The following is a 16,051-nucleotide window of genomic DNA, read 5'->3' as shown; positions in this document are numbered from 1 at the left end:
TATTAACTTTCATGTGTTATTTTCATTAACGTAATTTCTTCCACCTTAAGACCAAGATTCCCACAATTTCTAAAGATTAATTTACTTTCTATTTTTACTTAACTGATTCAACAGAGAGGCCCATTGAATTGTGACATATCATTGTTTCCAAATTTTGGGACAGCATATTCATACCAATTTTTTAGAATAAAGGAAAGGAAGATTTCCAAAACGTTTTTGAAAACATTATTCATTTTATAATAATATTGATAATAAAGTGTCCCCCTTTCACATAAAGTGCTACCAGTTAGAGAGTTTAGTTCAATGTCTAGGCCTACATTAATTTAACTACAAGTGTTAAGTTGGAAAAACTCCATAATGCATCTCTTCGAACATAGAGAACGAGATGTTTATATATTTAGTAACTTCTTAAGTTCATTTTGTTAAATCATGTGTGGTCCCTGCGTAATACTCATCCGGAGATCAGATGAGTAGAATTTGGAGGAGACATTTTTTAAAGCATTATTTCCGCGTGTTTTCACACTGTATATGCTAATGTTTTTATCTCGGCGTAGTTAAATTTGACTGACGTACTTTCATGCTTTAACCAGGGAGTTGTAAAATAATTATTTTACAACTCCCTGCTTTAACCATGGACCTATACATTATTATAGACCCATGCTTTAAACGAGACAGCTATTACCAAAAGAATGTACAGTCACTGCGTACTGTATTCCAAGTAAGCCTAGTTGTATTCCAACTTTTTCCACTTAGTTAAGGTTGAAAAACGGTACAGTAAGCTAATATTTTGTATGTAGGCCTACTGGTGTATGATGTATTACCTTTTTGCTAGCTTTAGCGGCAAAACTACAGTGCAACTCTGCCAGGTCCATTTGTAAGTTAGGAGAATCTTTTTTGTAAAAAATAGAGAAACACCAGCAACTGAACTTATATTACATGTTTTATCTATTAGCTGTTCAAGATACAAGCTCTCGCCACATCCCCTATAAACAGCAATGTTTGACTTGATTAGTTCTCGGTCAATGCGCAATTTAGCTCAATCCTGTCACTTTGTAAAGATATTTTAAGTTAGTATACCTTGGATACGTTTCGCCTGCTTTCTAATGTCGTCTGCTCGCTATTCGTCATGACAATTGTACTGTTATTTCCCGTGCTTTTCTGTCCTCTTGTTTTATTAGAGCATTAATCGGTATGAAGATGACGTATTTAATTTGCGGATGTAATTAACATAATCAAGACCACCTGCCCATTTTTAATTACATTATGTTTATTGTGTTGTTTTACATAATCGTAAAATCACGTTGCTTTCCAACATTGAACCGTATTTGAAAATTTGCCGAACAATAAAACAGTTGATGTCATGCTTGTAGGCCTACAGTATGTTTACTATGTCATATGCACATTATACAATGATATTCTGTGTCTCATTAGAGACAGATTAACTGTGCATTCTTTTATCAACGTTTTCTTAATTATTTTAATTAAAAATGACGTCAACTTTTGGTGATAATTAATTACTATTTAAACGTTTAGCATTATGTATATGATACCAATCCAAGAATGTGTCTCTTTAGTCTGGTGACTGTGATAGGCTTGTAAATATTCAGTCAATAGTTCTTAAGGGTTCTTAAGTATCATTTAAAATGTCAAAAAAGAATAAATTAAGACTAATAAGCCCTGCACATGCTCTACTTAATAAATTGAACAATTATAATTTAATGAGCCTGTTAATGCAGTGATTGATATAGGCTAATCACAGGTAGGCATGACTTTGTTTAGTTTTGTCATACCAATATGTATTTAAGTCAGTGTTTGTATATATTATCAATATTTATTTCCTAAAAATTATTGTTAAGTTTGTTTCAAAAATATATCAAGTGAATAATCATAATTAATTATCTAGAATCATAAAAACGACTCGGGATGGCAGCGCGCCCTCTACCAATCAAAATAATTACCATTAACAGGTATTAAATCATTAATTAGAATAACAGTGAATTTATTTTAGTTTATTTATTACAAACATTATAAATAATATTACAACATTTACTGTACAAAATACACATGCTAGTAGGCCAAACTTTCTTTATGTTGATCAGCCTTTGCACTTTTTAATAAGCCAAAGCAACACTTTGCCGAGGTTACTCTCGAACGTTTCTCTCTTTTAATAGTTTTGGTATTTGTCTTCAATTGTTTTCATAGTCTTTGATATCAAATTGAATAGAACTCAGTATACCTGTAGCGAATGTTTATTCTTTGTTGTATTTGAGTAAAGGGATCAAAAATTCAATCCAACTATTCCGATCCAATGAAGAAGTATAATAGCACTGTATTATTCCACTTTGTAAAACTCTTTATGTTTGATATGATACGTTGAATATTATAAGTAATTTTTAGGCCAATCCGGTCACTCACCTAAACGATTATTTAACCCTTTACGATCAGCTCAGCACAAGTACAAATCTATTCTCTAGTGGCCTAGAATTACACACGGCTTAGCGATATGATGTTTCTTTAAGCCAGATGAACCATTTCAAAATTCTTTTAATTGTACATTAATAAAGTAATATTATTTGTTTATATCTTTCGATGTTTTGTTTATAGGCTAAATAGTAATTATTCAGGCGTGCACTTTAATGCTAAATAATTCCTCATGCTATCAGTATCTGTGCATATGTCGTTTGTATGGTAGGCCTGGCTATCGTTATTTATTATGTGTATGTACATATATACAAAGTTTATAGAACAAGATTAACATACCAATAACAATAATAAGAAGTAAAACATGTACGTACCTACATTCACAAATCAAAGACAATGTATCTCATAATAATCCATACATTTTTTAGTTCGGTTATAATGCTCCATCATGTACGGGTTTTAATTCAATTCAATCCAACTTATTTACATACTATGCTCACCAAACGGTCGGTTACGTAATATAATTTGCATAACAGTCTTTTAGTTTCCTCAATGGTAAAACAACGTGAACGTATGTAGGCATAAATCAACCTGTATTACAAAGCTATAACGAAGCCCACATTAACGCTATATTATATCGTTAAAATACTTATAAGGTAGGATAGTTGTTTTTAAGTAGGCCGCGCCTGATGAATCAACTAAAGTTATTATGGAATCCATTATTACATAAGTCTAAAATATAAAGTTATAATTATTATAAACTATATGTTGCTAGGCCCAATGACACGGATGTACATGCCGCCTTCTTGCACTGTATAATTCAACAACGTAGGACCGTGTATATGAACGTATGCCACAGTTTAAAAGATGTAGCTTCAATAAATATTATTATATTATTATATAATGCGTTGTTAGCTTACTATTCCTTGTTCTATATAATCTATATAGTATAAAAATTATGTTATTTCTTAAATCTTTATCTTAAAATATACCAACATCTAACAACTTTCAAACCCTAATAAATTAACTTTTTTTGTCCCACCAAACAGGAACGATTTCTTTAGGAATTATAGCAATTAGTATAATTGATTCTGCTCGATTGTGATAATAGTTTAAGAACATGTATTGAAGAATTATTCGTCTGTTTAGATTCCATTGTTTTGAAATGTGTGTAATGTTCATTTTGAGGCACCACGCTGGGTTACGTCCCACTATCAACAAATAATTAGTATCGCTGAATAGACTTGGTTGTTTTAAACTCTACATCAGGACAAAGGTATTCAGTATTTAATTCTAATGAGGCAAGAACGATATCTTATCCACAAGGAAGCCCCCAGCATGAACCCGGCCATGATATTGATGGGCCTAGCTCAAACTAGCTTACCAAACCTCTCTGCATGGGGCTCCGGGCATGGGGTTTTCACCACCGTGAATAGGCCAATGTGAGAAAACCTAGGCTTAATACTATAAGATTATTCCATTAACAAATGCACTGTCCACCTAATTGTTTCAGAAAGACACCTTTGTTCACCTTTACACAATATTAAGTAGACAATGTGTAGGGCAACAAAAAAAGTACTTAGATTCGTAAACGTATTATTCACATGTTGAACATTGTTCTTAAACGCTTCTCGATAAACCCCTTTATAATCATAGCATTATATCAAGGCATATACTCTAGTACTCCATTGAGCCTACGTACTACTTAACATCAGAGCTTTATTGTTTATAAGGACATATGCCTAAATATCTTATACAATGTTATTGATTGTATATAGGCTCTGCCAACATGTATCCATGTTCTCCATGGGCCTACATGTGTATTGTCTTGTTACTGCCTTATTGCCGATCCTCAGTATACTAACTAATTTATGTGTGTTTATCGTAATGTATATTCATAATAACAGGCCTCGTGAAAGTAGTGTTCAAATAATGTCAATGAATTATATATTTTATTTTATTTCACCTACAGCGACGTGCAAATGTATATAATATATATATATATATATAACACTTGGCACTGATGAAGGGCTAGTGTTGCCCGAAAGCTCTGCTAACTTTTCTGGCTGTTTTACTTATCGTTTTGATTTAGCTTTTCGCTTTTTTTTGTATCTCCATTGAGATCCAGCCACTGATACCAACAGCATTGTCATTTTTTCAGTAATTTGCCTTTGGATTTATATATATATATGATAATATTTCGTCCATGACAATATATTACAATGACATACAAATTATAAAAATTTACCTATATTACTTACATTCCAATATTGCACCAAATAAAAAATCAACAAAAAAAACCCCAAAAAACGATAATGTACGAAAGAAAACAAAGATATCTTTCTTGCCTCGCATGCTGGAGTTAATAATAATATAAATAAAAATATATAATTCAATCTGCCGTTTGAAGTATTATGAATAAATCCTTTATAGACGAATATAGGTAATCAATGAAAAATTATCTTCATAAAAAATTGTTGAGGACCTAAATTTTAAGTTTTATTTTTTCAATTGTAACTCATTTTTGATAAATCGGTTAGACAAACTCCGCCCAGCTATATTGGAATAACGTTCAATGAAAACTAGCTATTTACCTTATTAGTAAGCATAAGCCTATACTTAACTACTGTGTTACACGCCAGAAGTCGTTCTAGCTTACAATTGGTTGATTAGTCGTGACGTCGCTAGCTTGGATTCACCCAATAGGCTATCTGTTTGAGAGCACTTAATTAAACGATAATATCAATAGCCCTTCTGAAGTAGCTAAACACACCTCTAGCATAAAGTGGGCAGGGCGTAAAGTAACTAGGAGGGTACCCACAGGGCTGGATGAAATCGAGGCTCTGGAGTGGACACTTTTTAGTAGGAGTTGATTCGCCACTGGCAGATACGAATTAACTGAGCTTTTCTGGTGCTACTACAAAGGCTAGAGGATACGATTGAATGCGCCATTTGCTGGAAAATTCTTCTATTTTTATCACAACCTCTAGGCAGTGAGCCTTGGGCAGAATAGTGTGTTGTTGTCGTGTGGATTTTCCTGAATTACTTGAACTGTAATACAACAATTGACGGATTATTCTATGAAAGATGTTATGATCTATTTAATATCAGCTGATGTGTTTAAGAGAATCTCCTGAAAACCATTAAATGATCATCTACCACTAGAAGTCATCGACGTTTCCAAAGGTCAAGCATCAACATTAACTGAAGCATTGTGTTGAGTGCAGTTTACGTAAAACAATCGTGGAGTAACAGGCCAAGAAGCAAGTCTTCCTCTGCTGCTAATCGTATCACACATGGCCCAGGTGAGCCCTCTTAAAGCGCTCTCACCACATAACTCATACGAAGAACTAACATCACATACGACAGTCGATCGCCTAACATCTCTAGACAGCTCAACTAGTCCATCTTCTATCAACAGTCGCCTTGGCAACGCAAACTCATACGGGATGCCTTCTGCATTTGGTAGCCCCCTTCAACCCAAACACGAGGTGCTCTTTTTTAATATTCTATTTTTATGATTAATGTACTATTAATAACTGTAACAACTGTAACGTACTTATATTTTTTGATCTGGTATCTGGTGGTTGGTCAACTATTTCTTTTTAATTTTCTTATTTATTCCTTAGTACGTCATGACGAGCTAGACGTCCCGTCTTACGTGTAGTTGCTTGCGTATGTAAAGTCCCCTTTAGGCTAGAAACTTGTCACCGGAATTATCACAATTATTTAAGTTCAGAGAGTGAGACAAAACGAAGAAATAAGGAGGAGAAACTTACACGTTTAAGTTTGTCACTTACAAAAATCTGTAAACAAAATTTTAATTTGAGTTTTTTTCTCGGATCACGTAAACACAAGTGTGTCAGTGAAGCCTAAGGTGATTTAGCGCTCTCCTCTCTCAACTATAGTGATGCATGGGTTCCAGTGTACAAGTTTACCCCAGACATTTAGTATGAGATGTAGCATAGATACGAATAGTAACATGGTAAGGTACATTACATTTCCCGTACTTAAAAATAATAAATCGCCAACTAAAGTACGACGTACTGTACTTAAATCGTCGGTAGCTTACTTAACGCTTGCTTAATTATATCTGAAATTAATTTCGACTAATTTAATACGACGTTGTTGTTATGCTTAAATGTGTAATTGCTTAGCCTAGCCACCCTACTGTACGAAGGGGTGAACCCAGTTCGCCGTAGGCAGTAGACAGTCAAAACGCACTACAGATCACGGCGATGTGTCGACAAACAATAGCACAACGATGAGTTTCTTTGTGAGTAGCCTACGGGTTCGTGTGGTCTATTCTGTGTACTGTGATCCATTGAGGCAGTTCATCAGTTGTCGATTTGCAGTCAGCCAGGAAAATCGCACTTAACGTTCTTGTCTATATTATTGTTACACTATTGGACACAACATGTACAAATGTTGAAAAACGTCACCATGGTTCTTAACACATACGAAGTAAGATTTTATACAAGATTTTGAATTTTTTAAATGGATATTTCATTTCATATGTATTTATTGTTGGTTTATTTTTTATTTTTTTAGGATCGATCTGACCTGATCCCGAGCCACAGGCCTGGGTTTAGCTCTGGATCTGTCGGGAGCACGCCGTCGTTTTCGACGGCTCCGCGTTTGACGCACACGCCGTCCACCGATTTTCAACCACCGTATTTTCCGCCTCCGTACAACATTCCCCAGCAATCACAGTTGGACTTTCATCATATGAATTCGGACCCTTACGCTCACTTGAACACCCTCCACCAACCCCAACACCATCAATATCAAATTCATCAACAACGTCCACAGATGCTTCGACACCACCCGCGGGATGACGAGCTACACATACAACACCCGAACGTCCACCAGCTCTCAAATCGAGATTACAGTATCCGTAGGCCCGATGTTTTGATTCCAGGTAGCCATCATGGACTCGACCAGACGGAGTTAATGCTTCATGGCCCGCCACCTGGTCTTCATCCCATGGATGACAACACGGTAAGACCCTTTATTATTTAATTTATATTTTCCACCCATTATAATTCGTAATAATTTATGTTTTCTTATATAAGAATAATCATCGATTTATTGTACTAGTGAACAAAAATACAACATACGGTAATTCATCGTATACGTAATTTCCCATTGAAAAGATTCGAGTGAATTTGATGAGTTGAATACGTTGATGCGTAGCAAATTTCATATTCAATATTCATCCAGAGTAATGCGGTCATTGTAATCATCAAAGCCGTTGTACTTGTTGGTCGTTTTAATATTGTCTATATAATGTTGGGCTGCATTGTATTAGGTAATCATAAGACCGCTGCGCGTCTTAATCATAATAACAATCATCGTCCACAAATTTTTCATTCTCTGTAATTAGAATAAGACGAAGGCGGAGAGGTTTTGCTGAAAATAGCAATTTTCTAAAGTGCACTAAAATCCAATAAAGAAACAAACTATATAGAGCTACTAAACCTCTCTTATAAAATTGCGTAAAACTAATTTTTTAAAGGTGTTTTTAACGCCTCTTTGTTACCAATATTTATTTGGGATTAATTATAAATTTAACGGTAGTATTATATAAGGCCTATACGACGTTTGTCCTGTAATGTCCATTTAAAACCGTACAGTGGTCATCAATATTTATTTTAAAGTTATTTAATCAAATATATCGATTAAATTTAATTTAAAAAAAATATACCATTATTTAGAATAAAATGTATACCGCCATAATAATGGCAGTATACATTTTATTCTAAATAATGTCTGTCTGCTCATGTCTGTATATTTTAGATTGTTCAATAATACTCATAACTAATGTTACGTATGTTAATATTATATTGATAATAATTAATACATTTAGCATTTTATAAATTGAAATTCTTTAAATGTTGTTTTAAAACCTTTTGTTTTTTGTATACGATAAGAAATACACGTATTATTAACAGTAGTTGCATGATACACATAATTTGATGTATTCATAAACAAGCTGTCCTTTTGTTAATATTCCCCTCTGATATTGACAATCGTCACAACATGGTGTTGATAACACTAAACATCAATGAATGACAGTGTAATGTTTGTCTATTCAAGTACATGTTAACTTTTTCATTGCTTCTCTATTAAACGTAACACCATAAATTAGTACAAATATACATAGCAAAGAAAGAATCACGTGGTTTATTTGTTATCGCTCTGAATAAATTCAGTTAAAACGACAAAATAAAAATTCAAAATTTAAAATCATATCTGAAAATTATTCAAATTATTAAACCATTTTAATAATTTTAATTCTATATTTTAAAATCACTAAATTACATGTTGTATGTCACAATAAGTATTCGTTTAAAAGCGCAAATACGTTGTAGCAGTATATTTTACAGTTTGTTCATGTATTTTTCAATTATATTCCGTAGTTATCATATATAAAGGACTTTGTCTTTTTATTATTTTCGATTGATATCATGCAGAACCTAGGAAGGTTTTACAACTCGGTCATTAACAATAAACCAAGGCCGTTGTATTGTACTTAATAATAGGATAAACTATAATAGATTCTGTACAAGGAAGGTTCATTTCGTGTACGAATCCAGACCTTTTCAGATTATTAATAAAACTCGTGCATATTACATCTTATTATTCGGGCATTGTGGTAGTTTAGTAAAATGTAAATTACAGCATATTTCATAAAATATTGATAAGATTGTTGAGTCGCAACCTCAAAGACGCAGATAACTCTCAACTATTAATTAGACCTTACCTTCAAGTGACTTGATAAAGCGTTTTAAATAATTTGACTTTGTCAATTAATTTAGGTGCGATTCTTTTCCGGTGCAATAAACATGTTTGAATAAAAAAAGATTTTCCAAAGTTTGGATAGCTTAAAAATGTTTATTACGCGATAATATGTAACAAAAAGAAACAAAATGTGTTGTTTGATTATCACATTTATTCTTCCAAAATACATCAAACTGTAAATTAATTTTATAAAGTCCCTTAACGTTTCACCAGAAGTTTATGCTTCTTACTCATTTCCTCCTGTCTGTTTGGAAATAAAATTAAATCTGAAACAGGATAAAAATATTTGAACGACACGATTTGGTATGAATAAAAATGCGATAAAATATGTTGTAATTTGTATAGAATTTCAGATGGCAATACGAATGAACGAACATTTTTTACTTTTAAAAGACCTTTTAAGGAAAAACATGAACAGTTTTAAAAAACTTTTCAGGTGTTTTTTAATTTGAATTCATGATACCTGTTGTTTATCGGAAGTTTTACACCGTTTATTGTGTCCCGTCGTTTTAGCTAAAAACCAGATGTTCCCCCCGTGTTGTCCTTAACACCATTTTTAAGATATCTTCTAATTCTACAATGCATCCATTGTTTCCGTTCCTTGTCCACCCCCTTGTTATCTGCTATTCGGATTATAGATTACAAAACCTCAGTACGTTGTTAATTAATTTGCCTGTAATTGTCTTACAGATTGATGTCTGTTTGTAATTAATTGTTATTAGTAGGTTCTGGTTTTACGTAACTCAATAATTGTTATCTACAGCTCTGATTTTACTATCAGGTCGGGTGGGCTCAACTTAATCTGTGTATGGCTTTTAGAATCATTTAAACAGACCACATGTCATTAATTAAGTTTAATATATAAAATATTTTCAATTATTATTATACTGTAATTGTTTACAATACTAATAATATTTTGATTTATTATATAAGCCAAATTTTATTTTTTTCCAAGTTCCAAAATTCAATAGTAAATTACAATAGATTCTATACTCAATAGTATGTAAAATACTGCATGTTGGTATAAATGCTAATTTGTATCTGATTGATATAAAGTATGTTAAAACACTTAAATCATGTTGCCCCTTACGCATCATTAGATAGGTCAACTTATTGGTTTGACCTCATATTGTTGTCATATCAGAGCATGTCAAACTATAGCACCTTGTTTAAAATGTAGCAAAATACACATAGATTTAAAGCATGGGGAAATTATCCTGGTATATATTTTTGTTGATTACATAATCTGAAAGCACAGTTACACAGTCCAGTCATAAATTTATATAATATCTGGTTAAATTTATATAACTTCAAAATGTGTATAAAACGAAAAAAAACATGGATGTTTCTTTGATACGTTCAAAATACAGAATTTGGCAAAAGTTTGCTATAAAACAAAGTTAGATATTTTCTCAGTAGTTAGGTAGTTCATGGAGTACCAACAAAAGTATAAATTTATGTAAGAAAAACAAACTAACAGTAAAAAGAAGCAAGGTGGTGGAAATAATAGTATCTCCAAGGCACACAATTCGTTCCAGTGCATTTAATTACTAATGTCGGAACCAATAAACAATGTTAACCTTAATTAATCACGTGACGCTGATTACGTATAAACTGTTGTGTTGACACTGGCAGCAACAAACGGACACTGAATACGATCAAGATTGTATTTATAAGAAGGTATCCATTTGACTTGATGTAAGTCTGTTTAGGATTAAACAATTACGAAGAGAGTTAATAAAGTGATCTTCACTGAAATTATATTCTTAAGTTCTATCTACACTATCAAACTTTATGTTGCAAAAACTTTGACGTGCCCATTATATGGACATGATGATGTCATATCACTACCATATTTAAGCATATCACATTTTTTTTGTCAAACTAGTTTGATAGTGTAGACAGAGCTTAAGAATTAATGGCGTGAAGTGTTTGACGGTGATTATTACACTGTATGTTAACCCTCGACCCCTGGAGAAAACAAATCAGAACACCCAAATGATACAGACAATTTATTTTGTTTTTAAGGCTCATTTAAAATCGTACGCTGTGCGTTTCAAAGGACGACAAGGCAAGTTCAAGCCCGCGGGGTAGAATTTAAAATAATAAATGTCTAAGCCTAAGTATCAGTAATGAATTACGAGATCGTTTAGTTAACAATTAATCAATTTATATCTGCAAGATTGTTCAAGAACCAATAATATTGGTCTCATTAATAATTGTCTTGAAACAAACTATGATTTTCTTTTAAATATTTTCTCAAACAAAATTTGAAAGAAAATTGTTGAAATTAGAAAAGGATCTTGCGCTTCTAAAAATATGATGTTGTTTCAATATAAATGCAATAAAATAAGATATAATTTATTATAATCTTCTGGATCCTGTACGTTATCATTTGAATTGATTACAAAGCTATTAGCGGAATACAATGTCTATTGCATTATACAGTAGACCTATAGTTATTATCAAACGTGTATCAGTACTTGTACAATCCACACTGTTATTATGTTATTGTTATTATACAAATATACATTGCTGTATTTATTGAACTCTCAATATAGACGTGATCTCTCGACCCATATAATATAATTCATTTCGTGTTTATTATGATTATACTAGCGCATCGAATACAGTAGACAAAATAAGACGTACGAATGATTAGTATGTTCAATAATGAACTGGGCGTTCCATACTTCCAAGTACGCATTTCCCGATTATACACATTTCCCGATGACATGCGTCTCCAGACTCGTGACGTCACATTATACCATTTATCGAGCGTTTCTTTAATTCTAAGTATAAGATGAAAATTCTTATCAGTCGAGGCAATATATTTAACTCGTTGAAATACTCTACAGCGGATTGTGTTGGGTGACACAATCCGTTATAATCGTCAGTATGAATTAAAAACGCGGCGTGAATTTTAAAGAGATTCATATTTTAATAATGTATGTATTATAATATTGTAGATAATACTTTGATAACATAATCATGGTTTGAACCCTGTAACCAGTATACGCGGCGTTTCAAGATGGTTATTATTATTACGCTAGATTACAACAGATATATTTAGTATTATGATATCCTTTGAAACGAATAATGAATTTAATTCAAACCGATCCAGTAGCAAAATTTAATTTAATTTTCTAAAAAATAAATTCTCCTCCCTTTTATAACAATACAATCATCGTTAGAAATAAATACATAATAATAATTGAATTAAATTAAAAGGGGTAACTCCAACATATGTTTTGAATTCATTAAGTATAAATATAAGCAACACGATTTAGTCCATTTCTTATACCAGTTTTATTCAATAAAACAAAAGGCAATACATTACGAATACAATAAAATAAGAAAATAAAAACCTAGGACAAATGCTTATCTTAAGTAAAGACTAGCCAACGCAAAAGGGGCATAGCAAGGCACAAGGAAAATATACAAATCTAAATATATAAATATAAAATAAACTTCAAGTTTAAGTGAATTTAAATAATAATGTTCATTTATTCGTTTACTTCGTTTAAAGATTAGTTAAGATTTAAGATAGATTATTCATGGTATAATTTACTGTCCTCGATCAGATCCACATCACCTTGTGTTCTGATACTCCGTGATGTTCCCGACTCATTCCCACCACTACGTCCCTGGAATGAGATTATTGGCTAAAACAGGCCATCTCATGTACACCCGATGATTAAAAGCGTATTTATAGTCGATTTATGTCATTGCCAATTTTAATTATTAATTTTAAATTATATCAATATACATTAACGTTGATTATTCGTTAACTCATTACAATTAATTTTTACAATTAAAAAATAAGTAAAGTTTACTTTGGCATGATGGAAACACGTCTGGCGTGGATGGCACAATGTTAAGTATAACATATTCGAATATACAATGATCTGTGACAATCCTCGCCCTTCTTGCTTTTGTCACATTCTCAGACCTCCCTTGGAGGGCGTGGTCACATTATCAGATGTGGTATTTAATCGGTGTATCTTACTGAAGTACACATTTCCATGCTTGCGTTATTTACTTACTAAAAGTTAAATTGTAAACTTCAAAATGCTATTCAATTTCCCTATTATAATACCACAGAGCACGATCGTATGTTATAGGTTTTGTTATGATGAGAGTTTTTAGATAGTGCGATGTAATTGGTTGCTTTGCCGACTACCTCGGTATTTTCGCCTCAAAGGCACGTTCCCAATACTAGTGTTGCATCCCCCTACTGAGGCAGGGTCGCTAGGTCATTCTCCCAGCCGGGGGTAGGTGTGGATGAACTCATGTCATTGACCTCCAGTCTCTAGCTGTTCCAATATTTCAGATACACATTCCTTTGCACTGAGTAATATCATAATAATATTTTGCATCTCTGTTGTATCTCACAATTTTGAGCTACAATACGACGAAAACTAAAAGCCAATTAAGACTTTACAATTATCAGGGAAGAGTTAAATTTCCCTGCAATTATTAAATTCCCAACCTAAAATGTATTCATAAAATATTTAGATTAAATCTATGTGTATAAAACCAACTGTAGAAGATTTGGATTTAAGTTTGTGTGGAAGTTAGAAAAAAAAAATTTAGCCGCAAATTGTCCCTCGTACAATTGTGTAGGAACGGAACAATGCTATCCTCAAATCTAGTAAAATGTGTGAATCATGGATCTACCGACAGAAACAGGCATTATTTATTTTGTAAACTTGGCTATAGAGAAAAATCTCACCTAATTGAAAAATCTCCAGCAAACATGAAACATAGCACGTCGTTATGTAGCATACCAATGTGTTCTATCACTGTGTTAAATGTAGCACATCAACTATTCGCTTCATTTAGTAAGCATTTCACGCACTGTTGTGTTTTTCCTTCTGTATTTATTTTGTTAAGATGTTACCGATTTATTGCTTTCCTTTCTTGTTAAATAAAATATTTAAACAATATTTTTTTTTCTAATAAGCTTTTTAATTATAGGTGAACAATTCCATGTTTTGTATTCAGTAATATTAATAAGAGATATACCTATTTGTTATTATTTCATATTTGAATATAGTAGGCCTATAGGTCATGATATCAGTTTGTACATAAGACACGGAACGAAACAATAACAAAACGACGACTCGCTGAAATGGCGAACAATGTAACATGCTATAAAAGCTACTTTGTATCTTTCCAGCCATTTTGCTATAGGATAAAGGATTATTTAGTACACCAACACCACCATTCAGAAAAAGAAAATTAATTCTTATATTCGTGGAGCTCTCTCATTATCATAACAACTACTTTATGAGTAATAATAGTGTTGATGGAATGATTTTGAATTGAGACTGGCTAAGAACATGACAATAGGATCGTCAGTGGGTTTCTCTCCGGGGAATACAGCTTCTGTTAGTGATAGCAATGTACGTTTGCTACCACGATCTGTCGCACCATTTTCTTTTCAGTTTAAACTTAAGCTACGCAACCTAGTTTTAAGGTTTCATTTTAGGCTAGTCTGCTTAAAGTAACTGCCACCCGGCGGGTCCAGGTCGTACATCTGCGGTTGAAATTATACATCTCGATGATATAAACCAGTAACGGAATTAAATCATTTGAATTAGCTTATAATACAACAAATTGCATTACAATTAACCACTAAGTATCACTCTATAGGTAGTTGAAAAACCGTTTCTGTTTTTCAAGTACAACACTTTTAAAGGGTCTTATTAAACAATTGGTTTTTGTATCTCGTCCTAAAGCCTTGGGCGTTCGTACTGAGTTAAATCTGGTAACAAAAAGTGCACTCTCTTGTAATTTAAAAGAAATACGATTGAATAATCTGACGAATGAGTGTCAGATTGTTACACTTACACAATAAGAACATTAATTGTTTTGTAGCTCAACAATTAACGGAACAAGAGTTACGGTGTAAACAATGGTAACGAGATTTTAAGTATAAAAACAAACGGTTAAATGTTGTTCGGTTAATTGGGTGTCTTACAAGTCACAAGAAAACGAATTGACGAACAGTAATCCATTTATTGTGATGCGATTTGGAAAGAAATAAACGAAAATCACAAAAACAATTTGAATTTGAAAAGATTTGAATGTGATATGATCGGGGCCAAATGTTAGCAGCACCAAATAAGTGTACATAGATCCCGCAAACATCCTATGTATACACATATTAAATTTTTCCAATGTATTAAAACTAAACTGCAATTTTTCACATTGCATAATTGGCCTGTATATTCTGTTGGTCGTAACAATATATTACATCCGAGTACTTAATTTGTTCTAAGAAGTATGCAATATCGTATTAAGTTAAGCTGTGTTTACACGAGATGTTAACCTTGATTAGATAGCTGCTGCTAGACATGCGTTTACACTATCATTGGTAATGTATTTATCCCAGAAGCCTTTAATGAAATTAAGCTACGTATACATGACTGTCATTTCGTCCTGGCCGTCGGCCGAGAATGTTTAGTAGTCGAAAAACGGTCGATAAATTTAGTAACACTAGCCCTGGTTTTTGCTTCATTTATTCTAGTGTAAACCAAGCGTTCATGATACAATTTGGCCGGGAATGCATGTCGTTCTGTGGTTTATCATGGTTCAATTTACATACGCGCTGATTTTTGGAAATTATGATTATTTTACTTGTACGAAGACAATACTTTAGTTACAGAATAAATAGATTCTTGTAAACGTTCTTAGTAAATTAATCACATTTCTTTAAACGAATATAGGGTCTATACAATGCATCATATTTTTTTTCATTTTTCATAATGTTATCAGATGATGTTTCTGATGATAATTATATTTTTAATACCATTATAAA

At 32.6% G+C, this 16,051-nt stretch overlaps 1 protein-coding gene across 4 annotated transcripts in view; it reads left to right on the top strand.

Annotated features, from left to right (window-relative positions):
• Window positions 1–16,051, top strand: part of LOC144854678 (transcription factor AP-2-alpha-like) — a 116,790-nt gene that overhangs the window by 73,828 nt on the left and 26,911 nt on the right. For 2 of the 4 annotated variants that reach the window (XM_078712620.1, XM_078712621.1), the window contains one exon: window positions 6,973–7,422. In XM_078712620.1, coding sequence (XP_078568746.1) covers window positions 6,973–7,422 — 450 coding nt within the window. Of the gene's footprint in view, window positions 1–5,078; window positions 5,913–6,008; window positions 6,886–6,972; window positions 7,423–16,051 lie in introns of those variants that run through there. The other 2 variants (XM_078712618.1, XM_078712619.1) reach the window with 2 other exon arrangements.

Source organism: Antedon bifida, chromosome 10 (assembly GCF_963402885.1).
Source record: "Antedon bifida chromosome 10, ecAntBifi1.1, whole genome shotgun sequence".
NCBI lineage: Eukaryota > Metazoa > Echinodermata > Crinoidea > Comatulida > Antedonidae > Antedon > Antedon bifida.
The sequence above is the reverse complement of the archived record's forward strand: the minus strand, read 5'-3'. Positions and strand labels throughout refer to the sequence as shown.